The sequence below is a fragment of the Centropristis striata genome, chromosome 3, assembly GCF_030273125.1.
Source record: "Centropristis striata isolate RG_2023a ecotype Rhode Island chromosome 3, C.striata_1.0, whole genome shotgun sequence".
Taxonomy (NCBI): domain Eukaryota; kingdom Metazoa; phylum Chordata; class Actinopteri; order Perciformes; family Serranidae; genus Centropristis; species Centropristis striata.
The window spans coordinates 4,030,895-4,048,707 of NC_081519.1; the positions used below are offsets into that span (position 1 = coordinate 4,030,895).

The 17,813-nt window shown below is 34.7% G+C and overlaps 1 protein-coding gene across 1 annotated transcript in view; it reads right to left on the reverse strand.

The window, feature by feature from the left end:
- ptprt (protein tyrosine phosphatase receptor type T) overlaps window positions 1-17,813 on the reverse strand; it is a 555,356-nt gene that overhangs the window by 162,907 nt on the left and 374,636 nt on the right. The window contains exon 17 of the mRNA XM_059329753.1: window positions 12,523-12,555. Coding sequence (XP_059185736.1) covers window positions 12,523-12,555 — 33 coding nt within the window. The remainder of the gene's footprint in view (window positions 1-12,522; window positions 12,556-17,813) is intronic.

A 17,813-nucleotide genomic window follows, 5' to 3' on the forward strand; every position in this document is an offset into this window, starting at 1 on the left:
TGGAGATTGGGATCTCATAGTATCTAAGCCTCACTCTCACACACACACACACACACACACACACACACACACACACACACACACACACACACACTGCACCGGACTAAGTTTCAATTCAAGGGCAAAGTCAAGCAGCGCTGAAGAGGATCGATACTTCAGTTCCTACTTAAAGAAACTACAGACTGCTTCTATCTATCTATCTATCTATCTATCTATCTATCTATCTATCTATCTATCTATCTATCTATCTATCTATCTATCTATCCATCCATCCATCCATCCATCCATCCATCCATCCATCCATCCATCCATCCATCCATCTCTTTTTTTGGTCAATTTGTGTCAATTTCAATAATTTTGTGTCATTTTTTGGTAATTTTTACATCTATTTTGGTCAATTTGTGTCTTTCGATAATTCTGTGTCATTTTTGCAGCTATTTTTTGTCATTTTGTGTCTTTTTCAATAATTGTGTGTATTTTTTGGTCATTTTTACATCTATTTTTTGTCATTTTGTGTCTTTTTTGGTTCATTTGTGTCTATTTCGATAATTTTGTGTCATTTCTACATCTATAATTTGTCATTTTGTGTCTCTTTTGGTCAATTTGTGTCTACTTCATTAATTTTGTGTCATTGTTGTGTGAATTTTACATCTTTTTTTGTTATTTTGTGTTTTTTTTAGTCAATTTGTGTCTATTTTGATAATTTTGTGTCATTTTTACATCTATTTTTTTGTCATTTTTACATCTATTTTTTGTCTTTTTGTGTCAGTTTTGGTCAATTTGTGTCTATTTCGATAATTTTGTGTCATTTTTACATCTAAATTTTGTCATTTTGTGTCTTTTTTAGTTAATTTGTGTCTATGTCGATAATTTTGTGTCATTTTTACATCTATATTTTGTCATTTGGTGTCTTTTTTGGTCAATTTGTGTCCATTCAAAACTTGTTTTCAAAAACCTACACACACACACACACACACACACACCTCACCTGTGCGTGCACACACACACTCTCTGTCATACCCATACTCTGCTGCTGACATTGTCCTTATGATATTAATAAAGTGCAGCGCGCTGAGAGCCAGGCTGTAAAAGCCATAGCCGTTAAAACTGCTCATAAATATTAATACGCCGTAGAAAAAACACTGCACCAGGTTGTGCACGGCACACTGTGTGTGTGTGTGTGTGTATATATATATATATATATAGAGAGAGAGAGAGAGAGAGAGAGAGAGAGAAGATGTGTGTGAGAGGGAGTGATGTGATTATAATGTGTTTGTATTTATGTGTGTTGTTTAACATGTGGGACAGCGATATTTCAATTCTGCTAAAAGTGAAAAATGCTTCATTGATACTTTGACTGTGGCACTTTTGTGCAGAATAGATTTCATAAAGTGGCAGCAATGCAACAGCCGAACAGAAAACATGCAGCTATCTGTTACAGGAAGCTGACAGAAAGAAATTAGAGTCTGCTAAATGAAGAGCGGCTCTGGCTCTCAGTTCCTGTTCACTTTCCACTTAGAGACACTCAGGATGACAAACAGAAAAGTTGCTTTGTGACATTTTTTGCAGTGATTGCAGTCACTCAGTCGACGACTAGCCCTGCAAAGTCTAACTGCAGTAACTACAGTTTTGGTTGAAATTGAGTTTTTACCAAAAAATGAACTCCTTGATGTCTGTTTTATCTTGTGACAAAGTTTTAGATTTTGATTTTGCAGAGAAATTTTTGCCCTAAAAGCCTAAATTTGGTGCCTCTTGCATATTCTAATTCTAACCACTATTCCATCTTAATCATTGCATATTCTTAACCCTCCTGTTATGTTGCGGGTCAAATTGACCCATTTTAAAGTCTAAAACTCTAAAAAAAAAATGTTAAAATATTTTTTTTCGGGGATGAAACACCTTCTGCATGTCTTAATGAGAGTAATCAACATATAAAATAAGAAAACGGTTAATTTCACATATTTGCATTTTTATATTACATAGATACTGAGAAGTGACTCATGTTAATTTATCAACATCACTCAATAAAAGAAAAAAATAATAAATGTAAAATAAAATTTTCAAAAACTCAACATCATATAAAACTATTGTATTTTATATGTAGGTCTTTCCAATGTACATAAAAAAAAGTTTTAACGTGCATTTTCTATGAAAAACGAGTGAATTATCCTCATTGAACCCTGATCTGTGAGAGGTAAAGAACACCATGGCACTAAATATTGATTGAAATGGTAACTAATGGAGTTAATAATGAAATATAAACAATGTTTATTGGGACTTTTTAGTTTCTGACACCTTTGGATAATTAAACATTCTAAACACACTATTGCTGTTCCTGAGAAACAAACATAATAAGAGGGTTAAAGACTATTGTAAAGGAGAATAAGGGTTCTGTTTTATTTAAAGCATCATATTTTGACAGTTTTCTTGTAAATTCTGTGGTGGATTCTGCTAACACATCCATGTGCTTTTATTTTGAAAGCTACATGTGCTTGCTTTTACTTTTGAAGGCTGGTTTTCTTACTGTAGCACCTTAGAGTGTGTTCAATTTACACTGAAAGTTGAAACTTGGAGCTCGGGACAATGTCGAAAATTCCGACATTTGTGTAGACCTTGAACGCACCATTAGCCTTTGATTGACAGGTGGCTCACCCACTAAATCTATGGGACACTATGTCCATATTTTATTTCCTCTATGATATCACATGGTGAATTTGTGCACTAAAATTCCTTTTCGTCATCTTAAAAACTCCTTGAAATGTTCATTTTCATTTTCATTCTCGGCCTCATACTGCACTGAATCTAAAAAAACCACAACCAATAAACTCAGCATATATTTTTTTAACAGTGGAGCCTTTTTTTTTTTTAACTTTCATCTCATCAAAATGTCTGTCTAGCTGATATGCACATAAACTAGAAACTCAGAAAGTATCAAGCTGGGCAGAGCTGGTTGGGTTCCCGTTCATTCACATGAGAAGTGGTGAATCCATAATGAGGAGCACAACAGGACTGAGAGAGCCGGACACGTAGTGTGAATAATTGAACTGTGATATATGTGATGTATAGAGTATCTAATCCATTTGGATTAATAGCTGGATGGTTCAGCAGCAGAGATGTGGAGGAAAAACTGTTCATGACAGCTTCACCACTTACTGCATGTCCCATTTTAACTCTATGGAGTCTTATACCGCTATATTGTCCATTTTTGAATCCTTTTCATGTCTTTTTTGGTCATTTATGTCTTTTTGTGTCTTTTTTGTGTCTTTTTGGTCATTTTGTATCTGTTGTTGTGTCTTTTTTAGTTATTTTGTGTCTTTTTTGGTCATTTTATGTCTTTTTTTTGTCATTTTGTGTCTTTTTTTTTGGTCATTTTGTGTCCTTTGTGTTTCTTTGGTCATTCTGTCTTCTCATTTTGTGTCTTTTTTGGTCATTTTGTGTCTTTCTTTTAGTAATTTCTGTGTCTTTTTTGGTCATTTTGTGTATTTTTTAAGTCATTTAGTGTCTTTTTTGGTAATTTTGTGTCATTTTTTAGTCATTTGTGTCTTTTTTGGTCATTTTGTGTCTTTCTTTTAGTCATTTTGTGTCTTTTTTTAGTAATTTTGTGTCTTTTTTAGTCCTTTAGTCCAACATAAAATGTGATTTTGAAACTCTTTTACTTTAAAAACACTATCATGCTCAATAAAGAATTTTAAATGTAGCAAATCTAACATAAGCCACGGGATATGTCTGTCATTAACTTGCATTGTAGCGAAATCCGTGTCAGTTTCACGGAAATTTGAGTGATTCCGTGGCTATTCCACGGATTCCTGTGAGACCAGGTTGATATTTGTATAATGCTCTTCCATCTCTGTAGAATTTCTACTTTACAGGTAAACACACACACACACACACACACACACACACACACACACACACACACACACACACAGCTACTCTACTCTGTGATGGTGGTTGGGGCTTATCTTGGCTCTGTATGAATAGTTTCTGCACAACCATTTTCATTCTGATATGATGGCTATAGTTTATCATGAGCTTATATGAATACTATCAGCTGAAAAAATACACAAACACAACAAACACCTGTGTGTGGATGTGATGTGTGACTTATCATGGCTCTCATGAGCACACACACACACACACACACACACACATATTTCAACCATAATATGAAAGCTATAGTTCATCATACCTTTATATATGAATAGTGTGTCATGAAGGAATACTTTTTCTCCCTCTAAGGGCTGAGCTAGATGAAAAATACCTCACCTGCTGCACAAACACACACACACACACACACACACACACACACACACACACACACAAACACACACACACACACACACAAACATGCATGTAGGCGTACAATCTGTCATCTACACACTAACCTGCAGGCGCGCATATATATATATATATATATATATATATATATATATATATACAGCCACATATGTACACAAACATGAACATAAGGCCCTTTTATGACACATGTTACACATGTATGCTGTCACTGTGGCTTATTAACAACTCGTCACAGCCAAGTGAGTTCACATGAATCACACAAACACACACACACACACACACACACACAGACACACACACAGACACACACTAAGCGAGGGGGAAACCCGCCTTCTCCTTCATCTCCATAATAAGCTCTTTATCAAGAAGCATCCAGGCCAGTCAGTGTTATTGTGTGACTTCATAAATAGGTTATAAAATGGAAAGAAAAAAAATAAAAGTCTCTAGAGTGACACGTTTTCATCTCTATTCAGTTAATTAGCGCCCTGTTACAATATGGATGTCAACACACGCATATGGACACATTGTCTAATGTATGCAAGAGAAAATTAATTATGACTCTATAAATAAATGTACAAATGACAAACAAAGATAAATTATGCGTAGGTGGAAGGTTTGTTATCAGTTTAAGAGTCAGGTTAGTCAGTTTAGTACACTGCAAAAAAAAGTGTCTAAAGATACATTTTTATGTGTGCACACTTTAATAAAGAGTGCCATGTTGTGCAAGCAGTTCATAATTGTCTCATTGGGCTGGAGGTGCATGTTTTGACTGAGATCTTTAATGTCGACAAAAACAATTTGTAACTTGGAATATTGTTATGCATGCATATAGCATGATATGTCTATGCAAAATCACATTTACTGTGAAATAATGCACTAAGGCTATGACTTATATCCGACAGTTGGCTTTTAATTAGCTAAAATGTGTGCAAAGATAACACAATGTGATGTAGGATGATGTCCCAGCCCTGTACTTTTGTAGTTTTTGTCATCTTTACTTTTGCTTGTGACAACATTTTATTCCTGAACCCTTTGATACACAACATGGATCTAAAGTGACCCGATATGTATGAGTTTTTATGTTCTATGTCTTTGCAATAAATTATTTTTATCATTCAGTATAGTAGTTTGTTTTTGATCACCATACATCCTAATTTTATGTTTTCCTTTATTATTTTTCAAAAAATAAATAAACTCTTCTAATGCACAACATGGGTCAAAAATTACCTAAATCCATTTTTTAGCTAAGTAGCTTGCTAAGCTAACTACTTAACTAACTTCTTGGCTAAGTAGTTAGATAAGTAACTTGCTAAGCTAACTACTTAGCTAACTTCTTGGCTAAGTAGTTAGGTAAGTAACTTGCTAAGCTAACTACTTAGCTAACTTCTTGGCTAAGTAGTTAGGTAATTAACTTGCTAAGCTAACTACTTAGCTAACTTCTTGGCTGAGTAGTTAGATAAGTAGCTTGCTAAGCTAACTACTTATTGGCTGAGTAGTTAGCTAAGCAGCTTGCTAAGCTAACTACTTAGCTAGCTTCTTGGCGAAGTAGTTAGATAAGTAACTTGCTAAGCTAACTACTTAGCTTACTCCTTGGCTAAGTAGTGAGATAAGTAGCTTGCTAAGCTAGCTACTTAGCTAACTTCTTGGCTAAGTCGTTAGCTTAGCAAGCTACTTAGCCAAGTAGTTAGCCATGGAATAATTCCAAAACTTTTTTCTTCATAAATTATGAGAGGCAAAATGGAAATAATGATCAGTTGTTATCAAAAACAAGATATTTAAAGAATATTTTGAATATTTAATCATAAAATAAGTTGCTATCAAAAGATAGAGCACAGAAACACACAGCAGCATTAAATAACATGGGGGATGAATGAGGGCCATTAGAATCAATATGTTGTGCATCAAAGGTTTAACTTCTGAGGATGCAACAACATTAAACACTGCTTTACTGAGTCCTTTGGGGCAAACAACATCACTGTAAACCAATCCACAAATCTATATAGTAACTAAAGCTTTTATTTTGACAGATGTTGAAGTTATTACTGCAGATTCTGCAGAGCTTCTGCCACATTACCATAACTGTGGAACAGAAGCAGTTTTACAAAGCAGAGAAATGACAAATGTGGTTTTTTTGCCTTCATTTTTACCTCAAAATAATTTGGCTGCAGCTGAACTGTGGATTTGTTTACAACCTGCCTGACAGTGTGACGGCTCGCTCTAATAGTCTGCGTTGTACAGCTTCGTCTCGCAGTGAATCCACATTCACACGTCTCAGCTTATAAACTGGAGAGTGAAATAAGTTATAGTAATAAAAGGGAAACAATGAAATAACACCCAGGTAGTAAATAAGAGTTCTTGTACAACATGTACCACTTTACCTGTGTGATCATACAGTACGTGAGAGTTTGTACATCTGTGTGTGTGTGTGTGTGTGTGTGTGTGTGTAAATGACCGGCCATTACCCAATATAACGGTGCTGTAAGTGCACCATCAAGCATTTATCTCAGCAAGCAGCGGAGTCCATTATTCAAACACGTGTCACATCTGCAGAGTGGGGGTCAAACCAGTATGTGTGTGTGTGTGTGTGTGTGTTCTTGTACGTCCTACATAGTGAGGACCAGGACACGTTTTTAACCAACAGAGTGAGGACATTTTTAGCAAAGTGAGGACATTTCGGCCGGTCCTCACTTCTTTAAAGGCTTTTTTTAGATTTCAGACTTTGTTTTAAGGGTTAAAGGTTACAATTAGGTTTATGTTTAAAAAATATAATTAATTAACGAACTGAAACTGTGTTGTGCGGTTACAAAACTAACTAAAACTAACAAAAAATATAGTGAAAATGTCCTTTGTTTTCGTTTTTGTCAGCTTTTTTCATCCATAATGAAGATGGATCACACAAAGGAAATAAAGGCAAAATTTACTGTGACCTCTTCTAATCTCCCACCCAACAAATACCCCATTACAAAAAACTAAAACTAACAAAAACTAACCCTGAAACTAATAAAAACCAAACTAAAACTAACTATAAAAACTCATTAAAACTAACTGAATTTGAAAACAAAAATTCACAACAAAATTAAAAACTTAATGAAAAATACAAAACTATTATCACCTTGCAAGGGAATTCACTATTACAATGAGGGTCCTCACAAAGAGAGATAGAAGTACAAGAATGTGTGTGTGTGTGTGTGTGTGTGTGTGTTACAGTAAACCCGCCAAATAATCTGTGAATAAGTACACATTTAGCTTCTGTCAGCATGGAAGCACTCAGGACTCTCTAAAGTGTGTGTCTCTGTACAGTAAATTCCCCAAATTAGAGACTGAAAGTCTCAGTCCATTGCACACACACACACACACGCACACACACACACACACACACACACACACACACACACACACACACACACGCACACGCACACACACTTGAGACCACTTGGCCTTGTAAAAGCCATGTGCAGTGGATCCAGCCTGAGTCCATTCCCTGGGCTGACATCAGTTACTAATCGCCTCAATTCTCCTGTCATAGCCTGAGCCCCTGAGGGTGCGGTATATTGTCTGGAAAGAGGATGTGTCCTTTCGCTGTCTCGGAGCGGAGGGTCATCACTTATTTCCTGACTTCGTAGACCGGGTCCAGTGGATTGGGGGTAATTTAAGAGCTTATGGAGACTTCTGGTCAAGGCGTTCCCATAATTTCCTAATGAAACAGCTGTCACTGCTGTGCACTTTGAGACATCTTTGTCCTCGAGAACAAGGGCAATGGTCAGAAATTGCTTTAAAAAATTAAGAAATAAAAACGGGAAAAAAATCTGATCATGGTGCCTTTCCTTTGTGTACAACAACAATTGCCTCCACCTCAATTTCCCCATTATACTATTAACTTTAGTGTGGAAAAAAAAATCCTTTCTATTTTATGGCTTTTAGGACATTTTATGTGACCAGACTTCCCGTCTTTTTTTGGTCATTTTGTGTGTTTGAATGGTCATTTTGTGTCTTTTTGGGTCATTTTGTGTGGTCATTTTGTGTCTTTTTGGGTAATTTTGTGTTATTTTTTTGTCATTTTGTGTCTTTTTCTGGTAATTTTTTTTGTGTGTGTCAATTTGTGTCCTTTTTTAGTCATTTTGTGTCTTTTTTTTGTCTTTTTTTGTCTTTTTTTGGTCATTTTATGTCTTTTTTAGTCATTTTGAGTCTTTTTTTTTTTATCAGTTTTTGTCTTTTTTTGTCATTTGCGTCTTGATGATTTTCCATATATAAGTTATGGAACTTACTGCTTAAGTAGATGTATGCAGCTTTAAGTGTCGGCTGGGTTTAATTAAAAGAAAACGACTCGATAGCGACCGTGACGAGCACAGAGCAGATTGTGTTTGAGCCCAGAACAGTGTGGGTGTCCCTTTATGTCATTTTGTGTCTTTTTTTTGATAATTTTGTGTCTTTTTTTGGTAATTTTTAGTCATTTTGTGTCTTTTTTTAGTAATTTTTAGCAATTTTGTGTCTATTTTTGGTCATTTTGTATCTTTTCTTAGTCATTTTGTGTCTTTTTGTGTCCCTTTTTAGTCATTTTGTGTCATTTTGTGTCTTTTTGTGTATTTTTTAGGTCATTTTGTGTCTTTTGTAAGTGCTAAATGATTTTTCATAATGTACATAAGTTATGGGACGAACTGCTTAAGTAGATGTATGCAGCTTTAAGTGTCGGCTGGGTTCAATTAGAGAAAAACGGCTCGTGACGAGCACAGAGTGGATTGTGTTTGAGCCCAGAACAGTGTGGGTGGAGATATTTGTGAAGCGTCACATTTCATTCGGTGAGATATCACCACATATCTCTGCCTTAATCTCCCACCTCGGTTCCATTTGCCGAAGCCAAGCACATCATTTCTGAGCTACAAAGTTTCACTAATTATTTAACCTGTTTCTAATACTGGAGGCGGCTGGCTGGCTTCGAAGATCGCTTCTCAAAATTCTTGCGATTTGTTTGCTTTATGGTGAGATTTAATCAATTATGCCAGCAGAAAGCAGCAGAATCTGCATTTAATCTCTCCGTCTCTCTCTCTGTCTGAACTTCTGCACTGTAAAAACGTCCCGTTGTTTTTACAGAAAAAAACTGGCAGCTGTGGTTACCAGGATAATTCTTTCAACGTCTTTTGTGTCTTTGTTTAGTCATTTTGTGTCTTTTTTGGTCATTTTGTGTCTTTTTGTGTCTTTTTTTTGTCATTTTGTTTCTTTTTTGGTCCTTTTGTCTCTTTTTTTTTTGGCGATTTTGTGTCTTTTTTTAGTCATTTTGTGTCTTTTCTGGTCATTTTGTGTCTTTTTTTGTCATTTTGTGTCTTTTTTTGGTCATTTTGTGTCTTTTTTTAGTCATTTTGTGTCTTTTTGTGTCTTTGTTTAGTCATTTTGTGTCTTTCTGTGTCTTTTTTTAGTCATTTTGTGTCTTTTTTGGTCATTTTGTGTCTTTTTTTAGTCATTTTGTGTCTTTCTGTCTCTTTTTTCAGTAATTTTGTGTCTTCTTGTCTCTATTTTAGTCATTTTGTGTATTTTTGTGTCTTTGTTTAGTCATTTTGTGTCTTTTTTGGTCATTTTGTGTCTTTTTTTAGTCATTTTGTGTCTTTCGGTGTCTTTTTTCAGTCATTTTGTGTCTTTTTGTGTCTTTTATTAGTCATTTTGTGTCTTTCTGTGTCTTTGTTTAGTCATTTTGTCTCTTTCTGTATTTTTTTTAGTCATTTTGTGTCTTTTTTTTGTCATTTTGTGTCTTTCTGTCTCTTTTTTTCGTAATTTTTTGCCTTTTTGTGTCTTTGTTTAGTCATTTTGTGTCTTTCTGTGTCTTTTTTTAGTCATTTTGTGTCTTTTTTGTGATGTGATCGTTTGCTTTATGGTGAGATTTAAACAGTTATGCCAGCCCGCTCCCAGTGTAGAAAGCAGCAGAATCTGCTTTTAATCTCTCCGTCTTTCTCTCTCTCTGTCTGAACTTCTGCACTGTAAAAATGTCCCGTTGTTTTTACAGAAAAAGAACTGGCAGCTGTGGTTACCAGGATATATCCGTAAAAAACAGTAAAGAATACAGTACATTTGTCAACATGTTTACAGAACAACTTGTACATTTTACATCCTAAAACTGTAGTAAAAAGGTGTAGATTATACCGTCCTTCACTGCTAATTTAACAGGATGTTGCTGCTTTTATACTAATTATTAATGCAAAATTTGCATGCAGATTTTACTTATTGTGCATTGAATACCAGTCAAATGAACAAAGTTGTTCTGCAAAGTTGTTTACTTTTGTATTGTATTTTTTGCAGATTTATTCTGGTAACCACAGCTGACATTTTTTTTCTGTAAAAGCAACGTAATTGTTTTTTTACAGTGTGTGTTTCCTGTGAGGTGTTGATATTTTGCTGCTGACAATGCATCAAAAGCACATGATCGGGGAAGTATCAGACAGACAATTGAAACATCTCTCAGAGGCAATGAGCGGTAAATGTTGATGGAATTACTTGCACACATGCACTGTCAATAATAATGTGAATGCAGATGGAATAAATGATCAAATATACCAACGGGACGGAGACTAAAAGCAACGTATATTAGTTAATATGACTCATTAACTGATAATGACCTCAAACATCACACAGCCATTATAAAAGTCCTATTTACAGCTGAATAATTACTGAAATATTACATGATTTTTCAGCTGCAAGATGCAAGAAAAGTGCATTAATGAGGACTTCTATAATGGCTTGAATTAGATTCTTCAAGGATTAGAAAAAAAAACCACTTAGTGACACGGATCTGGCTGTTAAATGGCAACGAGAGAAGAATAAAGTCCATGCAGTTTCTCAGCCATTAAAACAGCCAGGAGGAAATTGCATGTGTGCCACGGAGATCTAAATATATAACCAGGTAATTCTTTTTTCGTACTCTTATAGAAAATGGATGTGAAGCTCCTAAAAGATCTCTGAGTGTTAAAATTAATATATGATCTTGAAAGACTTCTTCCTGCTTGTTAAATCTTTTTGTGTATTCCCAAATATGGAAAGCTGTATTTGGTTTCGGTTTACCAAAGTATAATCCATTTTTCTGTCAAAACTAAAATATGAAAAACCGGAAACAGTGCCCCCTTTTCCTTTTTTTAGTTTTAAACCCTAAACAGAAAAAAACTGATTTTGCTCTCAGCATGAAAAAAGGAAAAAACAAAACAAAATGAAATAACGGACCAAAATTGGTTTTTGCAAGTTCCTTTTTTCCCTTTTTTTTGTTTCTTATTTATTAATATGACAGCGGACAGATCGGAAACGGGAAAATAAAAGTCCCCGCAGAATAAAAGTACCGTAATAAAGGTTTAAAAACACTTATTATCGAGCATAACATTTTTTAAATAACATAAAAACATATATATATATATATATATATATATAGATAGATATATATAGATATATATATATATATAGATATATATATATATTTATATATATACATTTTTTTATGCTTGATAAAAGTTAGCACGCTTCTTTTATTTTGACAGGACTTTTATTTTCCCGCTTCTGGTCTGTCCGTCGACACTAAAAAAAATAGAAAACACGGATTTGCAAAAACCAAATTTCTACCTTTATGATCAAGCATTAAAAAGTTTTAAAAAAAGATATTATCATAAACTATTATAAGCTACTGTTCTCTTTCTACAGCTGTGCATGGTTCACATTTATTTTAGTCAAGTGAAACTATACTAGCTGGTTGTTTGGGAGCTGTTTTATAAAACTTTGACGGGACTTTTATTTTGACGGGACTTTTATTTTCCCGTTTCCGATCTGTCCGCTGTCATATAAATAAATAAATAAATAAATAAATAAATAAATAAATAAATAAATAAATAAATAAAATTTGTCACGCTACTTTTATTTTGACGGGAACTTGCAAAAAACAATTTTGAGCCATTTTTGCTTTTTTTTTCCTTTTTTTCATGCTGAGAGCAAAATTTTCTGTTTTTTGGTTTAAAATGAAAAGAAAAGGAAAAGGGGGGCACTGTTTCCGGTTTTTCATATTTTAGTTTTGACAGAAAAAGAGATTATACTTTAGTACCCGGAGCCTATTTCTCTAGAATTTCCCTCACATCAATAGTGGATCTATCACATCCGTTTTCCAGGTTTTTGAACCGAAAGCGATAAGATGATTGGAGTGAACAACGACTGAGGTGAGGGGCGGAGTGGATGTGTTGATGTCTAGAAGTAAACATACAATACCCCACGCTCAGAGTTCTCCACGTGTGAATCTCTCTATCGGAGCAAGGGCAAGGCAGGTACAGGTAGGACAGGAAGGGGAGGAGCCAAAAGACAGGAAACAGGAAGATAGAGAGAGACATTAAAGGGCGTGATTCGACTCAAACCGGACACATCTCAACATTATTTTCCCTCTCATTTTATTGGCATTTTTTCTCCGCGTGACACTGAGCACAAAGCAAAACCTGGGGCCGGATTGATCTTTATATATATATATATATATATATATATATATATATAAAGATCATTCTGACTGTACTGCACTTTCAAAATAAAAAAAGGAATTGTGCACAAAAATGAGAAATGTCATTGTCGTATAAAAATAATTGTTATTGATAAGCCTCATTGTTTCAATCAATGTATTTGTATCTTCCAAATATACTTAAATGAGATGTTTAAATGAGCTAAAATAAAGATTAAAAATGAAAAAATACAGGGATGCTTGTATATATATTACAGGATATTTTTGTTACAAACACGGTGCCAGTGTATTTTAGAGTGGAGTAATGTATTGAAAAAAAATGTAAAAAAAAATCAAGTACATTTACGGTGTTTCATTGTTACTGAAACTGAATTAACCCATTTATCATTTTACGGTCTTTTACTGTCATGGTTTAGCAGTTTTTCTACAGACTTTTTTTCCCCAGTGTACAGTGAAAATAAAAGTCTTTAAATGTATTTACTTGAACAAATTTGTGTGACAATTATTTGATTTATTTAATATTTAGTTTAAACAATGTGGTCACAATTTCTTTTCACTGAACTTTGGTCAGAGTAGTTTTTTTTTGTGAATTAATCTCATAAAGCTTATTCTGGCAGTTGACATATAATTGAAATGTTTTTTGTGTATGCGGCCCCGTGACTCTGACAGGCTGCAGCTCTATTTTTCACTTTATTTTCTGTTAATATTATAAAATGGCTACAAAATTGGCTGCCCACAGGCTGAACTCAGGCTTCCTTTTTCTATTACTACTTCCTGGAAACGAGTGTCACAGCTGTCTGATACTGACAACCAACTGAAACACTTGTACTCCCTTTCTTTACGTCATTTATGCATTACAACAATCCCTTTTCCCTGCTAATCCTTTAACATCAAGTTTGGACTGTTGCACGTAGACACAAATTGGCGTGTCTGTCTGGAGAACAGTGAACAAGAATGAGCTGTGATAGGCTAAAGAGGGGAAAACAGATTTAATTTGATTTTTATCTGTTTAGGCAGCCATGAAAAGATCAGACCTGCCCCATATGGGCTGGAAAAGCCGGTTCATTCTCTTTCTCTTGCAGCATAAATCACTGCAGCGTGCCACTGTGTGGGACTTCAGTGGGTACCGTCCCCAATTTAATATGCATTTTGTCCGCGACCCCTGCTCAATGATGATCAAAAAAAGACACAAAATGACCAAAAAAGACACAAAATGACCAAAAAAAGAAACAAAATGACCAAAAAAAAGACACAAAATGACCAAAAAGACACAAAATGATCAAAAAAAGACACAAAATGACCAAAAAAGACACAAAATGACCAGAAAAGACACAAAATGACCAAAAAAGACACAAAATGACCAAAAAAGACACAAATTGACCACAGAATGATCAAAAAAAGACACAAAATGACCAAAAAAGACACAAAATGACCAAGAAAAGACACAAAATGACAAAAAAACCCCACAAAATTACCAAAAAAAGACATTAAATGACCAAAAAGACTAAAACACATTAACACATGAACACTTTAACACAGTGGAGACAGAGCTGACTTCCAAAATTATTTGGCGACCCCCAGAAATCATCTCGCGACCCCAATTGGTTGAGAATAGCAGGTATAATCTACAACTTTAAAATGTTTTTTTTGTTTTTTTTTAAATTACTACAGTTTTAGGATGTAAAAAAATGTACAATGTACTTGTAAAATGTACAAGTTGTTCTGTAAAGAGCTGCCAGTTTTTTTCTGTAAAAACAACGGGACGTTTTTATAGTGTACCATCTTACATTCTGCTACAGTCAGTCGAAAAAAGACTTCTGAGAAGACATAAAACCAATTTCTAAGTTAAAAGTAAATGTTGACTCTCCAGCTCTCCAATTAAGTCAATTTTCAAACTGCTTTTTGTTTCTGCAAAGTGACACATGGAGTTTCTCTGCCAGTTCAGCTGGAAACACAAGCTGAAGACTGCAACACTGATTTTCATTCTTCTATCAGAACAATAGGAATAAAGTATGTAATAACTTCTTTATTAAGGTTTCATTGAAGAAAGGGGAGGGGGGGGGGACAAGATGTTTATGGGAGAAAATATCTGATGTAACCATGATATGTAACCTCGTTATTGTTACTGCATTTAAGATGTGGGGAGCGAGAGGAGGAGGGTGGCTGTGATTAGATGGATCAGCTTGGATGCAGAAATCAATGGATGTAAACGGCAAGTCGTGCAATAGCATGATTCTTGTGTTTGTGTGGAAATTTAGTGTGTGCATGTTAAAACCGACTGAAACAAACCAATTAACTACTTAAATTTGACCATGTACGCACTAAGGGCGATTTCACACCTATCTCGTTTGGTTCGGACTTTACGACTTTTCAGTTTGACACAGGAGTTTTTCCTAAAGTGACAACAACACCAAAACAGAACGGTCCTCATTTTACACACATGGCTAACGTTATGAACAGGCGGCAACCTCCTGGTCTGAGCAGTGAGGAAAACCAGGAAGTGCCTTGTAGAACCTGATAATGTAATAAATTCCAGATAATGTAATAACCCTGATAATGTAAGAAAAATCTGCACTTGAGTCCATTGAAAATGTAATAAAACCTGATAATGTAATAACTTCCTGATAATGTAATAACCTTGATAATGTAACAAAAATCTGCACTTGAGTCCATTGAAAATGTCATAAAACCTGATAATGTAATAACATCCCGATAATGTAATGATCCCGATAATGTAATAAAAATCTGCACATGGGTCCATTGAAAATGGAATAAAACATGATAATGGAATAACTTCCCGATAATGTATTGAAAATCTGCACTTGAGTTCATTGAAAATGTAATAAAACCTGATAATGTAATAACTTCCCGATAATGTAATAAAAATCTGCACTTGGGTCCATTGAAAATGTAATAAAACCTGATAATGTAATAACTTCCCGATAATGTAATAAAAATCTGCACTTGGGTCCATTGAAAATGTAATAAAACCTGATAATGTAATAACTTCCCGATAATGTAATAACCCCGATAATGTAATAAAAATCTGCACTTGGGTCCATTGAAAATGTAATAAAACCTGATAATGTAATAACTTCCCGATAATGTAATAACCCCGATAATGTAATAAAAATCTGCACTTGGGTCCATTGAAAATGTAATAAAACCTGATAATGTAATAACTTCCCGATGATGTAATAACCCTGATAATGTAATAATGACATGCACTTGAGTCCATTGAAAATGTAATAAAACCTGATAATGCAATAACTTCCCCATAATGCAATAAAGTGCATTTCCCAATAATGTAATACACTTTTTTACCAGTAGTAGATTAGAAGTATTACTCTAATTACTATAAGTATCATTGTACTTAAGTACATTACTTGAGTAAATGCACGTCCACTGCAACTTATTTAGACTATTTAGGATAATTTTAGTCAGATTTTGCAATTAATGATCTGATATACAAGATGTTTGTTATTCAGGTATCTTGATAAATAAATGATCATAATTCGCTCATAACTGGAGCTACTTGATACGAGCACAGTGTTATATACATCTGGCTGCCTCGTCTCTAAAATAGCAAATCCTTTGTGCAGTTTCTTTCAAATAAAAAGACAAACTGTTCAGATCTTCTTCTTGGCAGCACACACTGAGCCCTCCGTGTTCGAGAGAGAGCAACAATTGTGATATACATGCCCACACATTCATGCAGATCCTTCTACTTTAACGTTACTGTGTGGCTTTTTAGGGCCATTTGATGAAATTGCTACAAAAAAATGTTTTGTCTTTGGCAAAAACTACCGATTACTGCATGTTCATGAGGTGTCCTTCTCTTTTTAGCTCAGCTCAGAAATGATTCAAATTACTTTCAACCATTATAACTGAAGATTAACTCTACCGAGTCTTTTTGGGTTATTTTGTCCATTTTTTAATCCTTTCCATCCTGCCTGTATACACCACTTAAAAAATGTATTGGTCATGTTGTGTCTTTTTTTAGTCATTTTGTGTCTTTTTAAGTCATTTTGTGTCTTTTTTTTGTCATTTTCTGTCATTTTGTGTCTTCTTTTGGTCATTTTGTGTCTTTTTGCGTCTTTCTTGGTCATTTTGTGTCTTTTTTAAGTCATTTTGTGTCTTTTGTTTAGTCATTTTGTGTCTTCTTTTGGTCATTTTGTGTCTTTTGTTTAGTCATTTTGTGTCTTCTTTTGGTCATTTTGTGTCTTTTTAAATCATTTTGTGTCTTTTTTTAGTCATTTTGTGTCTTTTTGCGTCTTTCTTGGTCATTTTTTGTCTTTTTTAGTCATTTTGTGTCTTTTTAGTCATTTTGTGTCTTTTGTTTAGTCATTTTGTGTCTTCTTTTGGTCACTTTGTGTCTTTTTTTAAGTCATTCTGTGTCTTTTTTAGTCCTTAAGTGCGTCATCAAATGTGATTTTTAATCTTTTTTTTTCCTTTCAAAACATTATCATGCTCAATAAAGAATTTTAAATGTTGCAAATGTGAACAAAGGTGTCAAATCTACCATATAAGAGGGTTCCATCCAGTTCTATCATTTGATACTAAATCTATTTGAGCTTGTCTCCAGTTTTACTTGGTATATCATCATCAAACTGAAACTGGCCTCATGGAGTTTACAGCCAGAACTTTAGAGGTAAATTTACAGTAGGGCTCCACGCTGCTTTGTTTTCTAGTCTGATGGAGGCAACAAGTCTGGATTTGGTTATTTTGGAGACTCCACAGGGTTAAAGGAAGAGTTGCTATCAGGGACACTGAAGAATCCGACATGTGAGAGAAATATTTTGGTCCGTGTTTGGCCGAGAGCAGCGAGTGTGTGTTTGTGATCTCTATCCACAGACCCATCTGGAGTGGTCCCGCTCTCTGAAGCTGTGTGTGTGTGTGTGTGTGTGTGTGTGTGTGTGTGTGTAACAATCCTCAGCTCTACCCCTGTCAATATTGGCTTCAAACGCCTGAGGAGAAGAATATCGGACCCTCAGCACACACACACACACACACACACACACACAGATGGTGGTATGGCATTGACTTACTGACT